The sequence below is a fragment of the Nicotiana tabacum genome, chromosome 22, assembly GCF_000715075.1.
Source record: "Nicotiana tabacum cultivar K326 chromosome 22, ASM71507v2, whole genome shotgun sequence".
NCBI classification, from domain to species: Eukaryota; Viridiplantae; Streptophyta; class Magnoliopsida; order Solanales; family Solanaceae; genus Nicotiana; species Nicotiana tabacum.
Window position 1 is genome coordinate 122,074,237 of NC_134101.1, and position 22,642 is coordinate 122,096,878.

A 22,642-nucleotide genomic window follows, 5' to 3' on the forward strand; every position below is an offset into this window, starting at 1 on the left:
CAACGTATTTAAGTGATTTGGCTAAGCGACTAACGACTATGAGATTAAAAGGACTACCAGGCACATAAAGAACTGAATCTAAAGGTAAGGAAGGAAGTGGGCTTGCGTGACCTATTGCAGTTCCCATGGTTTGAGACGCATTGGCCATTGTGATTGTTGGAAGAGATTGAGAATACGAAATAGTAGTCAAGGGATTTGTTACCAGAAATATGATCCGATGCACCTGAATCAATGACCCAAGACTCGGAGGTTGAAAATTGGGAGACACAAGTCACGCTACTACCTGTTTGAACAACGGAAGCTATCTCTGAAGATGTCTGTTTACATGCTTTGTAATGAAGGAACTCAATATGATCTGATAAAGAAATCATTTGGATTGGATTCAATGGATTGGATCCAACGGATTGTGAGTCAAAGGCTTCTGCTATGAATGGCATTATAATTTTCACGTCGGAAAAATCAGAAACTCTTCTGAAATCACTGTTCACGTTGGAAAAATATAAAAGTAGTCGGAATTTGGTGAACTTGGATGGGTAGGGTCGGAATTCCCTTGCGAACAATCTATCCCAAAGAAATTTTTCCAAAAAAGTGACCGGAAAGGGCCACGCGCCGGCGCGTGATTTCGCCGGAAAAATTTCTTCCGGCAGCGCATGGGAGCGCGTGGAGGGTTTTCTAATGGAGATATTTTATGGGTTGGTCGGCGGAGGCCGATCTACTTCGTGGTGGTGTTTGTTTTTGCACAAAACTGTCGAAAAGTGGCTTTTTTTTACTGCAGCAGACCTGTGTTTGCCGGAAAAAGACTTCTGGTTGACTGATTTCTCTTCCCGGAATCGCTGGAATTTATGCACAGCGATAAATCTCTCACGATTTCTCTGATACCATGTGAGAAAGCACGGGAGAAATATTATTATTTAATTAAAGTGTTGTACAACGCCCTATTTATATACGGTGATTACATGATAATAGGTATCTACTTCTCGATGTGGGACACATGACTAACTACTTAACAGTTTCTGTAATATAGAGCATGGGCCGTGGAGCATTTAACCTTTGATCTGTGTGAATACGCAAATTTGGTCATCGTACATGCAGGACCAACAAAATGGAGAAGAAAATTTTGCAGACAGTCTGTCATGGAATTCCTACCCCTTGATTTCCCCTTCTGAGTCTCCACAAGACCCTCTCTTAGGCCCTGCAACAACCCCACTCCCTTTGCCAAAATCCTATGACCCTTTCCCAACCCCTTGTGGCCTCGCCATCAACCTATATTACTCACTGTAGCTAGCCTCTGGCCCGCATAAATTATTGGGTGGCGGGAATAAATGCAAGGTTGGGTTGGATTGAACGATGTCTTAGGGTATTTTTTTTAGACTGTAAGGCAGGGGTTGGAGTGAGGTAACATAGGTGCTCAGATGAGTGGCTAGCAGAGGAAGTGTGAGAATAAAAGGGGTTCCAAAGTTCCATTTATTTGTATCAACTCCATTAGTATATGAATCGAAGCTGCTTGTTTCAAATTAATTAAGGTTTAATGTGCCAATGCTATAACGAAGAGACCAGAACCTGAAATAGCTTGAACAGTAGACAGGAAAAAATTCCAAAAACTCTATCATTGAAGTGTTTGTGCTGGAAAGCATGTTGATAGCTCTGTTTCCTCACATGTGTGTTGGCAGTCGAGGATGGGGATGATGGAGGTTTCGCATGTAAAATAATATTAGCTGTGGAACCGTGTTTCATTTCGAATCTTTTTTTCTTGCTTATATGAATTCGCTTTTGCACATTTCTCTTTTTTCCCGTTGTGTAATTAGTCAATCTGAAGAGATTCTACTCTAAGGGATTCTTTCCCTAACTTTTCCCGTCAATATAACATCAATGTCGTTCATATGTTTGAAAGTTGTCCTAATTGTTGATGACATATTAAATGTTATCTTACTTCAAGCATAATTAGTATATTTTGTTATTTACTTGTAGGAAGAGATTATAAATGAATCACTACTTGAGAAGAAAAGAAGGCGTGAGATGGAAGGCCGTGTCAGTGAGTATCTTTTATAATCTTTTACTTGAAGTATGTATAATACAAACTACAGGTTCAGTATTGTTTATCTTGTGTTCCTTCAACAAAAAACTTTCTCCAACTTTAGGACAGCGTGTGATAAACATGAAATCTTTGGAAAGAGAGGATGACCTGGATAGTATAGCTGCAAAGCTTATTGACCAGATTCAAGCTATGAAGTTAAAGAGATTTCAACTTGCATTAGAACTCAAGGTCAATTGCTCTTTTTAATGTTTCTGTTTTCTGATGCCTCTAAAGTTATGATTAGTTCCTTAGCGGTGAAGTTTAGTACTTCTGCTGTATGTATCTTTGCTGATTTTCTCTTTTCTGTTGTGCCAGAATTTACTTATTGATGCTGTGGCTCACCGAAGAAATTATGCTGAACATAACATGGCATCCCTTGAACTTGGGCTGAAGGTACACTTTCTCTTTTAGGACCTATTTTGTATAAAACCAAAGTAGATAAACTAAGAAAATCGAAGAAATTAAAAACAATAGTTGTGCACTGCCGGAAAAATGAGTGGTCTGTGTCAGGTTATGCTGGTGTGAGTAGAAGGACTATTATATTACTGGGAAATGGAAACCTAGGGTCTGCTTAAATGGAATTCTTGTACTTGATAGTGGGACTTGAAAAGAAGGAATGGAATAAGGAGAAAGGACAGATTAAGAGGCAAGTGTCACTTGATAAATCGCAGTAGTTTTCCTCACTACATTTGTTGAGAGCTTAGCAATAGTTATCTTGGAGCTACACACCCTGACAGAAATGCCAATTTCTAGGTCAACAAGGGGCCTATTCCTGGAGAAAATTTGCAATAAAGACAAGTACTGCATCAAAATTTCTATATTTGCTGCCCTAATGATACCATCTTATATATGTTATGGGTTGGACTTTCGAGATAGGAATGCCGGTCTCTAAGTCGCTACGCTCTCATTACCTGTTGTATATGAGAAATGTCCATTTTGAGAAATAAATCTTGTTACTTATCAACTTGGTTCTCAAGTTGTGCCTAGCGTGAGGGATGCATCTGTCTTGCTAATTCATATGTCGCAACACAAAAATAAGACTAACTACAAATCAATGCTCGGTAATATCCAATTTGGCGTGAAACTTAACATAGCTGCGACTCTTCAAGGCAGAGTATTAATTAACTCTCGATGCCCTAAATTCCTACTTTTGGATCCAAGCAGAAGGCTTCAAATATCTGCACCTCCCATGTTATAGAAAGGGAAAGCTAGTTCCGACGCAAAGGCTGGTATGATAAAGAGCAGGAAAATTAAATTAAAGGATATTTTGGACTTTGTGTTTATTACTCACCAGTAGATGGTTAGGTTTTGCAGCATAAGGGTTATTTGGCAAAATAAATCAAGTCACATGATTGAGGTATCATCTCCAATGTTTTTTTGTCTTGTGGCATTATTATGGCTTTTTAGTTTTTATTTATTTACTGTCCCAAATCCTTCAGGTGCTTCCTCCTAACTCCTTGCTGTTTCTATTATTTCTTGATTAAGCTACTCTTATAATGGTGAATTATTTCATGATAAAGCTGAAACCTCAAATTAAGATGTTGCTTCAAGGTTTTTGGCCTTTTGAACTTTATGACATCCTAGAGAAGTTGTATCTGCTATAATCTGAACACTGACACAATATGTTCTTAATGTTACATTTTATATTCAAGATTAACAAAGGCCCGGTGTCATTATAACAACAACAACAACAACCCAGTATAATCCCACATGTGGAGTCTGGGGAGGGTAGTGTCTACGCAGACTTTACCTCTACCCTGGGGGAGGGCCCGGTGTCATTATGTTAAATAAAAATTCCCTGGCAGTATGTTCACAAATGGTAGAAAGATTTGCTCTTTGGACAACGCAATATAGCCAATACAAAATAGCTTTAAGTATCTTGCACTTCAAATTCTGTCCTTTAATAGCTTATCGTGTTATTGTTACTATTTCAATTGTGCATTTTCACTATGCCATATTGCTGAAAATTAAACAGGGCTATAGTTCTCAAAAAGGAGGCTTTATTGCTACATAAAAAGCAAATGCATGAGTTAATTAAAAAAGAAAGAAAGAGCAGCAGATATGATGCTTTGTGTCGTTGATTAGAAGGTACTATGCTGATGTTAGCGCAAGGTTTATGAATTAATTTTTCATTTTGTTTGCTGCAAATTGTCTGCCAATGCAAATCAAATGTAATCCTGTTGGTCTGTAGTGTTGTGTCTGGTCTTTTTTTTTCTTTCTTTTCAAATAAACAGATTGGTAGCAGGAATATGGGTTTTTTAGCATTATTTGTATTTGAAAGTAGTCTAACAAGCCAAGACTGACTTCATTGGACATAAATTCTCTTCTTCTTTTTCTTCTTAATAACCGAGGATCTATCGGAAATAGTCTCTCTGCCCTTCCAGGGTAGGGGTAAGGCTGCGTACATCCTACCCTCCCCAAACCCCACTTGTGGGAATACACTGAGTTGTTGTTGTTGCTTTTTCTTCTTAATAAATAGATTGATACCTAGAATATGGACTTGTAGTTGAATTTAGTCTAACACGCGAAGAATATGGGCTTCGTGCATTACTGGTAGTTGAAAGTAGTCTAACAAACTGAGACTGACTTCACTAGACCTAAAAAATCTTATTATGATTGTGAATTATGCTTCCTTTTCATCTTTTCAGATAAAAGAGATGGAAGCTAATGTGAAGCACCAAGAAAAATTTGCTATGCAAGCATCTCTGCATTATGAGTACTGTAAGTTCTTCAGTAATTAGTCCAATTCAAAAAGTTCTTCAGTAGTTAGCGATTTCACAATTGACTATCTTACATATTGCACAGTGATATTATAACTTTGAAAGACCATCTCGCCTGGCTGACAAAAAAGAAGAAACTACAGGGGGTCCCAAAAAATTAAGGAAATGAACCATGGGGATATAGTCTGAACCTGCTGTGTAATCCATCATTTGGTAGTTTATTCATGTCTATGAGTGGGAGGAGTAGAGGACATTGTTATTTCCTACTAATTGATATCTGGGTGCAAATGCTTAGGTGAATGATGTGACCGGATCTGTCTTCCTGATTCTTGAGGGCTTTAACACCAATGTTCTTTGATACTGAACCAAGTGTTTCATTAGACACGCTTCGCCAAAATCTTTTTATTATATATGTATATATAAGATCTTTCTAAAAATTGGATGTACATATACAATTGGTAAAACCTCTTAAAAATAATGCAAAGTAAACAGCAAATTGAGATAGGAACTAAAGTCTTACACCCCATAGACTTAGACCTAGACCCAAACCTGTATATACAAGTCGAATTGTGACAATAGGTCGACAACCATTTGTGCAAAACTCTGCCTGCACTACTGCTTATGGCCTTGAGTGAAATTATTACACCATATAGCTTTCCAATTTGTTATTTTTCTTGATTAGGTAAAAAGGAGACAGAGGAATGCCGACGGCAACTGGAAGCTGCCAAGAGGCATGCAGAATCAGTAGCCATTATAACTCCAGAACTAGAGCAGGCTTTTTGTGAGGTTTGTTTCCCAAATAATACAGTTTTTTGTGAATCTTTGGACACCTAACATTTGTGTAGCCTGTTTGCTATTACTGTTCCTTCTTGCATCTTTTTTTGTATGGATAGGAATTGTTGGTGCTTCTATTTAATAACAGTTTGTTATCCCTCTTTTTTATTCATTATGTTATCTGAAAAACAAAAGAATAAAAGAAAAACATAAAATTAGAGGTTTTGAGAACTTTCATGTCCTTTATGTGTTATTACAACCATTATGTGGCATCTGCTTGTTGATATATATAGTTAGGAAGGGAACTCAGTAATTGGATAAATTAAATGGACATAGACAAATAGTTCCCATTAGAATATTGTCTAGCTAGAGAGACAAAATATGAGTTTAATTGACAAAATAGAAATATATAAGACTGCTTCCTGAATTGGGCTTCAATTTGTATTGAAAGAAGAAAGAAGAGATTTAGGCATGATATTCTTGATTATTCTCTCATGAATTCTTGATTACTCGAACACTACGGGTTTAAGTAGTGTTTGCAAGTAATCTTAAAAAGGGAAGGGATAGTAATTTCCATTCCTTAAAGGAAAAGAATTCCTGTTCCTAATTATCCATTACAAATATTCTAAAATTTTCCTATATTTACAAAGAAAAGATTCTTGCCTATTAATAATTTTCTACTTTTTAACACTCCACTCAAGTTGGAGCTTACATATATGCCCCTAAGTTTTTGCAAATATATTCAGTTCTGGATCCTTGAAGTGGTTTTGTAAGAATATTTGTCAATGACTCATTTGAGTTTGCCGAAACTTGTCGTAATACACCCTTACTCAATCTTTTGTCTGATGAAGTGACAATCTACTATATATCCTTTTCATGAAACATTGGGTTTAAAGCAATGTGTATTAATTGTCTCAGATCAATTGCATTGGTGCATTTTGATTTTCCCACACCTTAATTCTTTGCGAAGTTGCTTTAACCATATAAGCTCACATGTCGCAAAACCATTACTCAACATTTTACCTCTGCACTTGATTTTACTACCATGTCTTGCGTTTTTGCCCCCCCCCAATCCGAGAACAGGCTGTCACGTTCCAAACTATCCCATAGACATGTCGCAAAACCATTACTCGACATTTTATCTCTGCACTTGATTTTACTACCATGTCTTGCTTTTTTGCATTTTTTTCCCTAATCCAAGAAGAGGCGATCACATTCCAAACTAATCCATAGACGTGACTGGCACCTGGCTAACACCACCGCCGGACGAACCAATTTTTCGCACTCTTAACCCTTTTATATAAGCACTAAGAGAAGGTCGAAACACATTACTAATCACTAAATACGAAATGATTATCCAACTAAAATCATAATCAACATATAAAATCCAACGATTGGTCAAATAGTTTACCCCAAATTCCCACACCCAGACCCAAACTATGGAGCATCTAATAGAGTTATAGGAGTTAAGTTATCGGGCATGCAAACCCAAAAAGAAATAATAGACATAAGATAGGTAGAGCTGAAACAACGACCTCCACGAATAATGTGGCGGCTCACCTCAGCAACAGTGTCCACTCAACGAACTCGTCAGCCACTAGTCTCGTCCTCAACAACAATACTTGCTTGGACATGCAGGTAAGGAGTGAGTTATATGTAAATATAACCCAGCAAGATCCTCAACCCGCCACTTTAAATACTTCTGGAACAAGTGTTAGAAAATACAAATACATAACGAGCACATAAATAATATGTACATATGTCTTTCACCATATAATTACTCCATAAGGTCCAAACAATTATTCAACAACACTATATATCTCAACAAACTTTATACTAAGGACTTGTGATAAATGGTAGTGAAGGAAATTAACCAAATACCCCGACGAGTCCATGACAACATATACAATGCTTCAAATCTATCACGACAACATACATAGTGCACCAAATATATTACGGCAGCGAAGAAATAATTTCTAATGCCACAACTCCATGACAAGAAGCCACACAACATCCCATATTGTGTATTAAATGATTTTCATATTCTTAACAAAATAATATATGTGCGGTTGGTCAAAGACCACCGATTCTGCCAAACACACGCTTGTCTCAACACATGAACCATGTAGATAAAATATATTTTCAAAATATATTTTGAAAAGCAAGCACCAAAGCTTAACGTCTCACTTACCTCAATTCACTATCCAAGCACTCTTTTCAATAAATTAAAATATGCTCTTGGGTATCTGGATCACCTCAAACTATACAAAAACGGGTTTAGAATGGTAAAAAACCCTTGGGAGAATATTTACATAATTTTTAACACAAGTCAAACTCGTGGTCAAAGATTGACCCAAAAAGTCAACGCTGGTCAATGGGTCAGAATTCCCTGATCAAAATCAAATTTTGATAATGTTTGCCCTTTCAAATTGATGAATTAGATTAAAGAACCGTAGGGCTAAACTTTCTCAATTTCTGAAAATTTCTCCATGTTTCTACCATAAAAATCTTCTCATAATCACGTAATAAACTTATATAAAAGTGAAGGATCATTACCTTGATAATTTGGATTGAGAATCCCTATTTTTCTCCCCTCTCTTCCTCTCTTTTTCGCCCTTTCTTTTCTTTTATGTTCTTTTCTCTTCTCTTATTGTGTTTTTTTTTTTTTGCTTCTGCGCGTTCCGCTTCTTTCACTTCTTTTTAATGTTCTCTTTTTATAGTTATTATTATTATTAAATTCTTTTTTTTCTTTTTCTATTATTAAGTTAATAAATAACCCCTAATTAAATTTGGGGTTATTGCACAGGCCTACTTCCTCTTTTGTAGATCTGTCTTCCCCTTTAATTTGTTACTTATAGTGTTAGAAGAGCTTTTGTCTTCTGGTTTTTCTGTGTTTCCAAGTAGTAGGTTGGGATAATTTACTACTGCTTTGGTATGAGCTTTTCGTAGCAGCTTTAATGTGGTGTTTCTTTTCTTTGACTGTCCACCGAATGGGTAGGACTTGTTTCTTTTGTCTTCTAATTGATCGATTCTGTATGCCTGTTATTTCCTTAGATGTTCCGATATTGCATATTTAATGTTTGTGGTTCTCAAGGTTTCCTGTATGTTTAATTCATTTCTTGCCAATTTTCCCAGCAGATGCCATCTACAATTGAGGAATTGGAAGCGGCTATCCAAGACACCATTTCTCAAGCCAATTCCATTCTTTTCCTGAACCATAATGTTCTAGAAGAGTATGAAACACGTCAGAAAAAAGTAAAATTTTTGTTTCATTAATTTGCTTTTCCATTTTTTTCCTTTTTAAATATACCATGATCGCATCTAATTCATTCTTTTGCAGATAGAATCTCTTTCAAAGACTCAAGAGATGGAAGAAGAGAAATTAAGCAACCTCATTGATGAAATCAATGCTTTAAAGGTTAGAGTTTTTTATGGTTCTCTAGCATTTTTGATAGTTACCTGGCGAGTCTAATGTTTATAAGCTGCTTGTTGTATCTGATTAAGCCCTACAATGGTTCACTTAAGCCCTACATGGTTGTCTTTTCTTTCCAATGGTATTCTTATTTCAAGGCCTTAAACGTATCCATCAATACAGCTAAATGAGTGAATTGCCTTGTCTAAAAGGTACTCGCCTCATCTAAAAGCTGAAGCTGTTAGAGCAGGGCACTTGTTTGGTCTGCAACATGTCCCCTCATGTGCGAGCCAATTTTTTGTTTCTTTTTGGGCCATGCACTTGCAATTAATTTGTTGATGGGCGAAGGTTGGACTCGACACTGAGATATCTGCCTGCCTAGCTCTGATATCAGTTGAAGAGCACTTAGTTGAGCATTTCTCCTTCCTATCCGATCCTTGTGTTGCGTCATCTTATGGTTGAGTGTTGACCTAGCTGTTATAATTGAACTGCCTCATCAAAAAGCTTAATTGAGAAAGATTACTTTTATTCATTCCCTTTTTTGAGGTTTGCAATGATACATGTTTGTGTGTTTAAAGTCTTTAAACTAAAATGATTCAAAATGGTATCAGTTTGACGTTTGCTTTTTTGTTCCCTAGTACTAATATATCTAATGACAAGTTATTTAAACAAAAACAGAATAATAAAAATAGGTTATTTTTAGAAGAAAGAAAATCAATAGGTTCTTGGAGAAGAGACCCGTTAAGCAATTGGGAAAAATCAGGGTCAAAGAAATGGAAATATTAGGTAATTTAGGAAAAATTCCTCCTTTATTTTTTTATCTTTCTATTATCTTTGCTGTGGTTGTGCAATTACAAGGTGTTTAACTCTAGTGCAGACATATTGTGGTAGTATACCCAAAAAAATGTTCTGATTCTAGGATTTTGCAGGAAAGGTGGCTACCAACATTAAGAAGTCTTGTTTCACAAATCAACCAGACTTTTAGCCGCAATTTCCAAGAAATGGCTGTTGCAGGAGAAGTTTCATTAGGTATATTAACATCAATCCTTACAAAATTTATTTCTTGAGAAGTTCTGTCAACCTTTATTGATCGATGTCTCTCTTCAGATGAGCATGCCATGGACTTTGACAAATATGGGATACTAATTAAAGTCAAATTCAGGTAATTACGGCTCTGATTCTCCCTTAAAGTATGCTTGATTAATTGAGATTTTTTTGCCTCTTGTGGCTTTCCTTAATTGGAGAAGCAACAAATATTTCAAATCATTATTTCTTTTGCATTTCGTGACAATAAGTTCTCAATTTTTGGCGATGGCCGATGAGAAGTACTTGTGTTACTAAGTGCACCGGCGACTTTAGTACTTTTTTATTGTGTTTGTCATTGGGCCTAGAAACTATCTTGTTCTTCATTGGTGAACTATTATGCTTCTTTTGATGCCATATAAAATTAGTTTTCAATATTACACTACTCAAACTAGAGTTGTTACTTTTGATTGTACCTATTTTATTTTGAAAGTCAATTTTTGGGAAGAGAAATCAGCTTTATATATTAGCAAAAGAAAGATTAGATTCCCTAACATCTCCACATTCACATAAGTTTTCATGACACTAACAAATATACAAGAAGTAGGAAAGAGTCTTGTGCTTCCGGATAAGGTCATTGATCATAAAATCTCTTTCCTGGTTACCCGAACAATTTCCAGGCTCTTCTAAAGGCATTCAAAACTATTCTCCGTATCTCAAAGGAGATAATGTCAAAATAGCCCGTTCTTTAACACCTATCTCTGGAATAGGTTCTGTCGTTTGTACTCCTAATATTAAACTATCATTCGTGCTCCATGTCCGTGAGTTCTCTGTCAATCTATTAGCTATTAGTGCCATCACCAAAGCTCTAACCTGTAAAATCGAGTTCTTTCCCGATTATTGTATTTTTTAGGATCTTCAAATAGGGAAAAAGATTGGCAGTGGTAGATTGCATGATGACTTGTATATATTAGATGAGATTCAAACTCTGGTCAAGCCTTTTTTGGGAAAAGTAACGATGTCAACCAAGAAGACAAGAAGTTGGTTGGCTGCAAATGAATTTTCACTGTGAAGCACAAAGCTGAAGGCTCGATTGAAAGATTCAAAGCAAGATTGGTGGCTGAGGATTCACTTAGACTTGTGAAGTGGATTATCAAGAGACATTTGCTCCTATTGGGAAGATGAACACTATTAGAATTCTTTTGTCTTGTGCAACTCATTTGGATTGGGACTTGCAACAATTTGATGTGAAAACTGCATTTCTTCATGGAGACTTAGAAGAACAGGTGTATATGGAGATTCCTCGTGGATTTGATACTGCAAAAAATCAAGGAAAGATATGCAGATTGAAGAAAACCTTGTACGGACTGAAGCAATCCCTAGAGCTTGGTTTGACAGATTATGCAAAGCAATGTTGATCACACCCTCTTCATAAGACATCATACGGGTAAACTCACTCTTCTCATAGTTTATGTTGATGACATAGTAATGACATGAGATGACAAAGAGGAGATGACCCGATTGAAAAAGTTGTTGGCACATGAATATGAGATCAAGGATCTAGGAAAAGTGCAGTACTTCTTGGGACTTGAGGTTGCTAGATTAAAAAGAGGAATACATTTAATAATGATAGAACAAAGTGTTTTGAGTGAGAGAAAGAGTTGGTTAGGGCAGAATTGCAAGGAAAAAATCGAGGAAGCTGTGGAAAACTATCCCTGCCGTGTCCTTAAGAGTGAAAGGCAATGTATGTGTTTTTGTGGAATAGAGGAACAACTAGGGTTTCGAACTTCCCAACTCTAACACTGATACAGATGATGGACTTCCCAACCCTATTCTTCTTCCTAAGACTCAACCACCCCCACCAAGATATGCTTCCAGCGTCCAAACCCCAGTAAAGACCGGCTGGCATCTGACATCTCACACGCCCTCACGCGCCGGCGAGATCTAGCCACGCGCCAACGCGTGTGCCATCTTCCGGTGACTTTCAATTTTTTTTCTTCTGACAGTCTCTTCTCGAGGCTTTTCCGAGCCTTCTCGTCTTAGTTTCACCAAAATCGGATGACTTTTTCTTTTTTCGGCCATTAAAACCTAGAATACGGCGTCTGTTTCCGTTGTTCAGTACCAGAAAAGTTCTTCCCTTCCTATATTCTGTTTTCCACCCACTGTGACTATTGATTTTTCTAACCTTTGGGTTTTTCTGGTCGTTTCTCACCTCTTTTTTTGGGACAGTCACATCTAGAATATGATGGATTCTACAGAGAGAAACTCCTACTTCTCTCTAGAATCTAGAAAATTGGAAAATATGTCATTCATCAAAGCTGCCTCTTGGCCAGCCCTAGAACTTGGGGGAAGATGCCATCGAAAGCTTAACGTAGGGTAAGAGCCGCACTTCTCGCTATCTGAGGAGCACACTCTCATGCGCAAAGGCTTCTTGAGATCTTGTCTGATTGAGTCTTTCTCCAAATGGGTTGGATCTCCAGAGGCTGTTAGGTACTGGGTAGCAGGGGCATGGAACGTCAAGGACGAGTTGAAAATATCGCAATTGGGGGACACACAATATCTCTTCCGTTTTGTCGACGAGTCTCAAGCTTCAGAAATTCTTGTAAGAGGAAATAGGTGGTTCGATGAGAACTTAAAGCTAGACAGATGGGTGGAGCACGATGGGTGTCTAGACCCTCGTTACACCGGCGAATCATTGGTGGTCAACATGGTGGGTCTCTCGGTGCCTCTTTGGTGTCTTGACTTATTCAAGAAGATTGAGGAAATCTGTGGGGTTTTTATTGATGTCGCTTGCAGCTTACATGATCTCTCGCGAGTGAGGATTGTGGTGAGGAAAGGGGAAAAATCCCCTGTCTCCACTGTGGTGGAAGATAGCTACGTGAGTTATAGGGTTTGGTTGAGTCCTGAATTTCGCCCTATCTTTATGCCTGAGATAGTGGCGGAAGAAAAGGGAAGGTCAAATAGAAGGGAGGGGAGGGGAGGGGAAACCAGTCTCTGAGGGGAGCGCTCACCGGATCAGTGGACTAAGCCGGAGTCAGACGTTAGATCGAGAAGTGACGGGAGGTTTGATTTTGGGAGAAGAAGACAATTTCAACAGGAGGAAAAGACATGAATGGGTTAGTGATGCGGGTTGGAAAGGCAGAATGTGCCAGTCCTCCTCTAATTATCCTAGGGCCAGGCAATATTTTAGCAAGTATAGGCCTGAGTCCCCTCACATGGGCCCAACAACTTTTCCCAATTCTATTAGAATTGATCCTAAGGGGCCCAAATTATTTCAAGCTGCATCTGATAAGGCTCCTAAGCATATGGGAACCGTCGTTCTTCCTTCTTCTGCCAATGGTGCTACACACAGTGGTATTTCTTCATCGAGCTCTAGTGACCTGCGCCCCTCTTCGATGGCCGCTGCTTTAGGGATAGCACCGGCTATAGATGGTGCTGTTATTCCACGGCCTCCCGCCTCTGATGGGCCCAGCTCCATCGCTCCCTCAGGTGGTCCTGGGCTTAGTTGTATTGAGGCTACACTTCAAGCTTCTTCTTCTTTTGGGAAGATTGTTGAATGCCCCAACTGATGTTAGTGCCAGACCAGTATTCTCAGTTAAGATGCCGCCAAGGGTTCCATGCTCTCCTCCTTCAGGATACCCTACTGGTGTTTCTGGTCATTCCTATAACAACGGGGTGCTAATTTCAAAGGTTGATACCCCTCAAGGAAATGGTGAGATCCTTTTGGCACCTAAAATTCCTATTGCTAGCAGTGTTATGATCTTGTATTCCTCCAGTAGGAGCAAAGAAATGGTTCATATAGAAGACGCATGTCCAATTTCGTCACGGATTGGATGAGGGGATATGTTTTTTTGGATGGAGGATAAACTATTAAACTTTGGGAAGTTTCTAGGCGTTTCTTTTGAAGGGAAGGAAGATAGAGTGTTAGAACTGTTGAGGGAGATTGAACAACAATCTTTTAATGATGGTGCAGGGAGGGAGTTGGGTCAAGGTGTTAAGCAAAATAATTTAGGGGATGTAGTGGTGTACCAGAGAAGGGGCCGGGTGTGTGACAGGGAGGAAGGGAGCTCGATTAGAGGGGGTGGGGAGAAGGGTGATATTGTTTCTTATGGAAGTTAAGATTCTTTCATGGAATGTGGGGGATGAATGACCCAAACAAAAGGGCCATCATCAGAGTGGGAGTTAGGGAGTGGGGTGCTAACCTAGTTTGCTTTCAGTTTGTCGAATGTGATTGTGAGGAGTGTCTGGGGAGGTAGTTGGGTAAAATATGATTGGGTTCCAGCAGCGAGAAGTGCCGGGGGCATTCTTCTAATGTGGAATGATAGAAGCTTGGAGGTAAAAGAGATTAAGAAGGGAATTTTTTCTTTAGCAGCTCCTGTCAAAAATAGAGTGAGTGGGGTGGAGTGGGGATTTGAGGGGTGTACGGACCGGTAAGAGAAGGGTCCAAGGTATTTTTCTGGGAGGAACTGGCCAATATGATGGGGGAATGGGACATTCCATGGGTTTTAGGGGGAGACTTTTAACACTATTAGATTCCCGGATGAGAGATTAGGGTGTAATATGATTTCGAGGGCCATTGAGGAGTTTTCTAACTTCGTCAATGATCACTTTCTCATTGATCTTCCTCTGTCAGGGGAAAGGTTTACTTGGACCAGGGCGGAGGATTCCAACTCAAGGTCTAGACTTAATAGATTTCTGATATCGCCCTCCTAGGATGAGCTGGTGCCGAATGCGCTGTAGATTCCTTTACCTAGGCTGTCTTCGGATCATTTGCCTATCTTGCTAGTTGGATGCAGAGGGAGGGGTGCGTGCTCCCTCCGATTCGAGAACATATGGTTGAAGGTGGCAGGATTTGGTGACAAGGTGAAAGAATGGTGGACAAGCTATGGGGTATCAGGGACACCTTTATTCCGTCTTTCAAAGAAACTTAAATTGCTTAAGGGAGATAGTATTAGGTGGAATAAGAAGGTTTTTGGGAGGGTAGAGGTTAAAATAAGGGAGCTTATGCATGAATTGGGGGAACTAGAGAGAGGGGAAGGGGCGAGGGAGTTAGATGAATCTAAGAAAGAGAGATTGGGGGATGTTAAGAGGGAAATAGTCAAGTTAGCAATAGCTCAGGAGACTAGTTGGCGGCAAAAATCGAGGGCGCTATGGTTAAAGGAAGGGGATTCAAATACCAAATTTTTCCACAGGGTGGTGGTTGCAAATCGAAAGAGAAACTTCATAGAGTCCTTAGTTGTGGATGGGGTGAGGATTGAGGGAGATAAGGAGGTAAAAAGGGCGATAGTGGGGTTTTATGAGAACTTATACAAAGAGGAAGTTAGTTGGAGGCCGACTTTGGGTTGAATAGAGTTCAACCACATAGGGGAGGGAGACAATGAGTGGCTAGAAAAGGCTTTCGAGGAGGAGGAGGTGCACAAGGCTGTGTCGAGTTGTGCTGGTGATAAGGCCCCAGCCCTGATGGTTTCTCCTTGGCCTTCTTCCAGTTTTGTTGGGACACCATCAAGGGGGAGTTGATGGAAACCATTGAATACTTCCATGTGAATTGTTTTTTCGAGAGAAGTATCAATGCTACTTTTATTACTGTTGTGCCTAAGAAAGAAGGTGCATCTTGTGTTAGAGACTACATGCCTATTAGTCTCGTGGGAAGCATTTACAAGATTATTTCTGAAGTGCTTTCCAACAAACTCAAGAAGGTTCTTGACGTGTCTGTTTCGTCCTCCCAGAATGCGTTTGTGGAAGGTAGGTAGATCCTGGATGCCGCTTTGGTGGCAAATGAACTTGTAGACTCCAGAAGGAAAAATAGAGATCCCGGCTTACTATGCAAGTTGGACCTTGACAAGGCTTTCGGCCGTGTCAATTGGGAGTTCCTGGATTTCATTATGATGCGGATGAGGTTTGGGGCAAGATGGAGGGGATTGATCAGGTTCTGCATTTCCTCAGTCAAATTCTCTGTCCTGGTTAATGGTAGCCCGTGTGGTTTCTTTGGCAGCTCCAGGGGTCTCAGGCAAGGAGACCCCCTATCCCTCATGCTATTCATTCTAGTGATGGATGCTCTGAGTAAAATGATGGATCGTGCAGCGTGCGGAGGCTTCTTGAGAGGATTCTCAACTCCGATCGGGGTGCCTAGTGCCCCGAAGAATCTCTTATTTGCTTTTTGCGGATGACACCTTGGTTTTCTGTGATGCTGATATGGATCAGTTGACCTACCTGAAGCAGGTCCTGCAGTGGTTTCAGATAGTATCAGGTCTCAAGATCAACCTCGACAAGTGTGAGATTTTCCCGGTAGGTGAGGTTGCTAACATTGATGCTTTGTCTTATGTTCTCAGATGAAAGGTGGGCTCCCTTCCCACTACTTACCTGGGTCTCCCATTAGGCGCTTCGCATAAGGATACTATGGTTTGGAATCCAGTGATCAAAAGGGTTGAAAAAAGATTAGCAGGCTAGCAGAAACGGTACTTGTCAAAAGGCGGAAAGGAAGTGCTTATTAAAAGCACTTTATCGAGTATGCCCACCTATTACCTGTCCATGTTGCAAGCTCCTGTGAGCATCACATAAAAACTGGAGCGGCTTCAAAGGAATTTTCTTTGGGATGCGGCGGATGGAACTAGAAAGTATCATCTAGTGAATTGGCAGACAGTCACTTCCCCAAAGAAGTGGGGTGGACTTGGAGTAAAAGATCTTAGGGTATTCAACAGAGTTTTGTTGGGGAAATGGTTGTGGAGATTCAGGGTAGAAGAGCATGCTCTATGGAGGGAGGTCATAGTAGAAAAGTACGATTCCACGGGAGGGGGTTGGAGGACCAAGGTAATCACAACACCTTTCGGGTGTGGCATGTGGAGGAGTATCATGAAGAATTGGGAATCCTTCGGTGACAACATCACTTGCAAGGTGGGAGATGGAAAGAGAATCAACTTTTGGAATCATAGGTGGTGTGGAGAGGATACCCTGAGAGTCTCCTTCCCCCACGACTTCAGAGTTTCAAACCAGAAGGAATTGATGGTCCAACAGATTCGTAAGGAGCATGAAGGGGGGGGGGGGGGATAATATGAGATCTCTCGTTTAGAAAGAACATGCAAGATTGGGAGATTGTGGAGCTCCAAGATTTATTGACATTGCTATATGGGCAAGATAGACCCCAACCATCTTGTAATTCTTGGAGATGGGGTTTGCGTGGAGATGGTTTGTTCACCGTAAAGTCCTTTTACCAGAGTATGTTGGTGAGAGAGGAGGCCTCTTCTCCATACTTCTCGATCTGGATTCCTAAGGCGCCCACGAAGGTGTGCTTTTTTGCATGGCTAGCGGCGAAGGGAATAATTTTGATTGCTGAGAATCTGCGAAAGAGAGGAATTACACTTGTTGGTGCTATATGTGTAAAAGCTCAGGGGAAGAAATTGATCTTCTTTTGTTGCATTGCCCTGTGTCCTCGGCTTTGTGGAGGGCGATCCTGAACCTTTTTGGTGTTCAATGGTGATGCCAAGCACCGTAAAGGAAATATTATATAGTTGGGCAGGTTTCCGTAGAAGAAGAAAGCAAAAGGCGTGGAAGTTCCCCCCGTTAGCTCTTATGTGGATAGTTTGGGGGGAGAGAAATAGGAGAGCTTTTGAGGGGATTTAGTCTACTTTTTCACACCATAAGAAGTTTTTTATCTTTGATCTCTTTTTGGTGCACTCATATAGCCCCTACTTGTATAGAAGATTGAGCGTCTTTTGAAGAGAATCATGTTCTGATGTAAATTCTCTACTTTTTGGTATACTTCCTGTATACGAGAGTTCTCTCCCTTTTGATTAATACAATTTACCTTATCAAGAAAAAGAGGAATCTTTATTTCTTAGACGAAGTATATTCTAGATCTCTTGAAAGAAACTAGTATGACAGGTTGCAGACCCACATAATTGCCAGTTGAACGCAATCACAAGTTACAAAGTGGAGTTGGAGAGTCAGTTGATAAGGAGAGATATCAGAGATTGGTTGGAAGATTCATTTATCTCTCCCACACTAGACCAGACATAATCTATTCAGTTATCCTGGTGAGTCAGTTCATGCATGATCCCCAGAGATCCTCATATGCAAGTTGTCTTTCACATTTTGTGGTATCTGAAGTCTGCTCTAGGGAAAGGTTTACTTTTCTCCAAACATGATCACCTCCAAATAGAAGCCTTTACGGATGCGGATTTGGCTGGATCTCTGGATGACAGAAGATCTACATCTGGTTATTGTACGCTCGTAGGAGGAAACCTGATTACTTGGCGAAGCAAGAAGCAAAGTGTAGTTGCTAGATCAAGTGCAGAGGCAGAATATAGAGCTATGGCCCAGGGTGTTTGCGAACTGCTTTGGCTACAAAAGCTACTAGAGGAATTGTGATTGTGTGAAAAAGAAAAACGTTCCTTGTATAGTGACAATAAGGCTGCCATGAGTATAGCTGCATGTGGAAATTGATCGACACTTCATGAAAGAAAAATTACAATTGGTATCTTGAGTTTGTTTCATGTGCCATCGTAAAAACAGTTAGCTGATGTGTTTACCAAGGGTCTCAACAAACAGACTTTTCATGCACCGGTTTGCAAGTTGGGCATGTGCCACATCTTTGCACCAACTTGAGGGGAAATGTTGATTGACTTAATTATTAGGAAAGATTTAATTCTGATTGAGATTTGATTTTATTCTAATTGATTGTAAATTGATTATAATTTATCTTTCTTCTTAAAATAGTCATAGGACCTAGTGTATAAATATCTTTACTTGGGGATGTAAGAAATACACAGAAATACAAGAAGCCTTTTCTTCTTTTAAAAAATCTGCAAAAATGATGGTGGGGTTCTCAGATGGTTCGGGCATATTCAGAGGAGGAGCACTGGTGCACCGGTGAGGAGGTGTGAGCGACTGACTGTGGTGGGCACGGGGAGAGGTAGAGGGCGACCTAAAAAGAATTGGGGAGAGGTGATCAGGCAGGACATGGCGCGACTTAGGATTGATGAGGACATGGCCCTTGACAGGGAATTGTGGAGGTCGAGCATTAAAGTTGTAGGCTAGGGGGAAGTTGTTAATATTTCTACAACACACTAGAGTGAGATTAACCAGTTAGGAGTTAGTTTTAGGATGCTAGTGGTCATCTACTGATGCGGGGCTTTATCTGCTGGTTATTATTATACCTTCCACCTATTTCGTATTTCTTATATTCCTGTTATTTTATTATGATTCTATTGATGATACTAATATATCGTTTCTTGTTGCTTTCTTGAGCCGATGGTCTCCTGGAAACAGCCTCTCTGCTGCTCGGAGTAGGGGTAAGGTCTGCGTACATATTACCCTCCCCAGACCCCACATGTGGGATTATACTGGGCCGTTGTTGTTCTAGTCTTAGTTTGCAGTTCTCCAGTGAAGGACATTCACAACAGCAACAACAACGTACCTCGTGTGATTCCACAAGTGAGGGTTGTGGAGGGTAGGGTGTACGCAACCTTACCCCTACCTTGTGTAAGATGGAGAGGTTATTTCCGCAAGACCCTCGGCTAAAGAAAAGCATTTTCAAAATAGATTTGAAAATACAAGAGTAAAAAAGTTATGATGAAAATACTGAAGAAAAAAAAGGTATTGACAACAAAAATAGTAAAGATAACCAAAGTAAAAAAAATAGTACTAAAAAATTGAAGAATAAGATAATAATAGACTTGTAATAATAATATTGATAAGGAGAAGAGAGAGCATATAAGGTGCTCTAAACTAGAATCATGCTCTCCCAGAAAAAGGAGAGAAATTACTCGATTGCCTACTAACCTTCTATCATAATCGTCGACCTTCATGCTCTTCTATATATAGTCATGTCCTTGTTGGACAGAAGATGTGCCATGTCCTGTTTAATCACCTCTGTCTAATTCTTCCTCGGTCTACCTCTCCTTAGACCTATCACTGCCAACATCTCTCACCTCCTCACTAAGGTATTTATGTTACTCTTCACATGATCGAACCATCTCAGCTTAGCTTCCCTTGTCTTGTCCACCATGGAAGCCACTCCAAATTTGCCCCATATATATCTTCGCTCTTAATCGTATCTCTCTTAGTATGCCCACACATTCATCTAAACATCTTCATTTTTGCTACTTTCATCTTTTGAACGTCTGAGTTCTTAACTAGCTAACACTTTGCCCCAAACAATATAGTTGGTCTAACAACCACTCTATAAAACTTACCTTTAAGTCTTGGTGACACATTCTTATCACATAGGATACCGGATTTGAGTCTCCGTTTCATCTACCCCGCTCCAATAAGATGTGTAATATTATCGTCGATCTCGCCATTTCGTTGGATTATTGACCCAAGATACCGGAGCTGCCTCTCTTGGGGATGACTTGTGTATCAATCTTCACTTCCGCATCCGCCTCTTCTCCAAACCTCCAATGTATCATTAACTCCGCCGATGTGCTAATTCATCTTCTGGGAAAAGCAATCAACAGTGACAGGTTGATATTGAAAAAGATAATTCTTTGAAAACAAATATTTTGGATGTAATGAGGGTCGGTGCTGAAAAAAATACAGAGTTCATAATATATGCTAACCAGCATAAAAAGGACAACACTATCAAAATGTTACCCATCTGATGCTACGGATCATGAAAGACGCCCTTACTATTGTCCTCATGAAAAGCTCAAGTCATAAATAAAGAGTTCTTGCATTTTGTTGTCACGAGATACTCTAGCTGACAATTAGGATTCACTTCATGGTCTTGATGGAGTTTCAGTTTGTCCTGTTTGTTTTCTCCTGGGGTAAGATTAGGTTTTCCTTTCCAAAATGTTATCGCTTTGACGGATACCTCTTATTTGCTGGAGAGGTGGTTGTCTCGATCTTAGTTATTTTGTGAATTTGAATTTGAATTTTATCATGTATTCCCTCTCTCGACTTGTCTATAAATATTTGGTTAATGGCCCCTCCTTGAGTTCTAAACCTGTAGATTCATTGGTTATTACAAACCCTAATTCTAAGCAAATCCACTATCTTATATGCCCCTCGGCTGTTGGTTTATATCTCAAATCTGGAATCAGAGGTTGAAGTAAGGGCATAATTGTCATGCATCCACTTAATTCTCTTCCTACACTGTCAAGTGAGACCATGTCTAAGACTGGCTAGTTAAATAACTCATGAGTCTTACTCGTTGCGGTGTGGTCCTGATGAAATTGAGAAGAAGAGAAAACTTCTTTGTATTTCAATGTATTTTACCTTCTACTGATACATGCCTTTATACAAAAGTTCTACAGCTATTCTAGAAAAATAAATAAATGAAAATAATGAGAGAATATTCAGCTATAATACAATTTTCCTACAATCAAGCTATCCTACAATCAAGCTATTAATTACAGATTTGATTCTCTGATTTTTCTCCTATAATTAAGCTGGTCAACACCCCCTTCAAGTTGGTGCAAAGATGTCACACATGCCCAGCTTGCAAACCAGTTTATGGAAAGTCCGTTTGTTGAGACCTTTGGTAAACACATCAATTAGCTACTTTTCAGATGATACATGAAACAAACTCAAGACACCACTTGTAACCTTTTCTTTGATGAAGTGTCAATCAATTTCAACATCTTTGTTCGGTCATGTTGGATTGGATTATGAGCTATACTAATGGCAGCCTTGTTATCACAATACAAGGAAAGTTTCCCTTTTTCAGACAATCTCAATTCCTCTAGTAGCTTTTGTAACCACAAAAGTTCACATACACCCTGGACCATAACTCTGTATTCGGCCTCTGCACTTGATCTAACGACTACACTTTGCTTCTTTCTTCTCCAAGTAACTAAGTTTCCTCCTACGAGTATACAATAACTGGATGTAGATCTTCTGTCATATAGAGATCCAACCCAATTTGCATCCGTAAAGGCTTCTATTTGGAGGTGGCTATGTTTGGAGAAAAAACAAACCTTTTCCAGGAGCAGACTTCAAATACCGCAAAATGTGATAGACAACTTGCATATGAGGATCTCGGGGATCATGCATGAACTGACTCACCAGGCTGACTGAATAGACTATGTCTGGTCTAGTGTGGGAGAGATAAATGAGTCTTCCAACCAGTTTTTGATATCTTTCCTTATCAACTGACTTTCCAGTTCTGCTTTGTAACTTGTGATTACTTTCAATGGGTGATTCTATCAGTTTGCAACCTGTCATACCCGTTTCTTTCAAGAGATCCAAAATATACTTCTTTTGAGAAATAAAGATTCCTCTTTTTGATCTAGCAACCTCAATTCCCAAGAAGTACTGCAACTTCCCTAGATCTGATTCAAAGTCCTGTGCTAACAACTTCTTCAATCGGGCCATCTCCTCTTTATCATCTCCTGTCATTACTATGTCATCAACATAAACTATGAGAAGAGTGAGTTTATCCTTTTGATGTCTTATGAAAATGTGATCAACATTGCTTTGTTGGTAGCCGAAGGACATCATTGCTTTGCAGAATCTGTCAAACCAAGCTCTAGGAGATTGCTTCAGTCCATACAAGGCTTTCTTCAATCTGCACACTTTTCTTTGACTTTGTTCGGTATCAAATCCAGGCGGGATCTCCCTATACACCTCTTCTTCTAAGTCTCCATGAAGAAATGCGTTCTTCATATCAAACTAATGTAAGTCCCAATCAAGATTAGTTGC

The 22,642-nt window shown here is 39.5% G+C and overlaps 1 protein-coding gene across 1 annotated transcript in view; it reads left to right on the forward strand.

Moving 5' to 3' along the window:
* Nucleotides 1-22,642, forward strand: part of LOC107776932 (structural maintenance of chromosomes protein 5-like) — a 42,536-nt gene that overhangs the window by 12,675 nt on the left and 7,219 nt on the right. Inside the window, exons 17-25 of the mRNA XM_075244630.1 lie at nt 1,969-2,032; nt 2,139-2,263; nt 2,390-2,467; nt 4,723-4,795; nt 5,477-5,580; nt 8,707-8,823; nt 8,909-8,986; nt 9,910-10,009; nt 10,088-10,142. Of these exons, the coding sequence (XP_075100731.1) occupies nt 1,969-2,032; nt 2,139-2,263; nt 2,390-2,467; nt 4,723-4,795; nt 5,477-5,580; nt 8,707-8,823; nt 8,909-8,986; nt 9,910-10,009; nt 10,088-10,142 (794 nt within the window). The remainder of the gene's footprint in view (nt 1-1,968; nt 2,033-2,138; nt 2,264-2,389; nt 2,468-4,722; nt 4,796-5,476; nt 5,581-8,706; nt 8,824-8,908; nt 8,987-9,909; nt 10,010-10,087; nt 10,143-22,642) is intronic.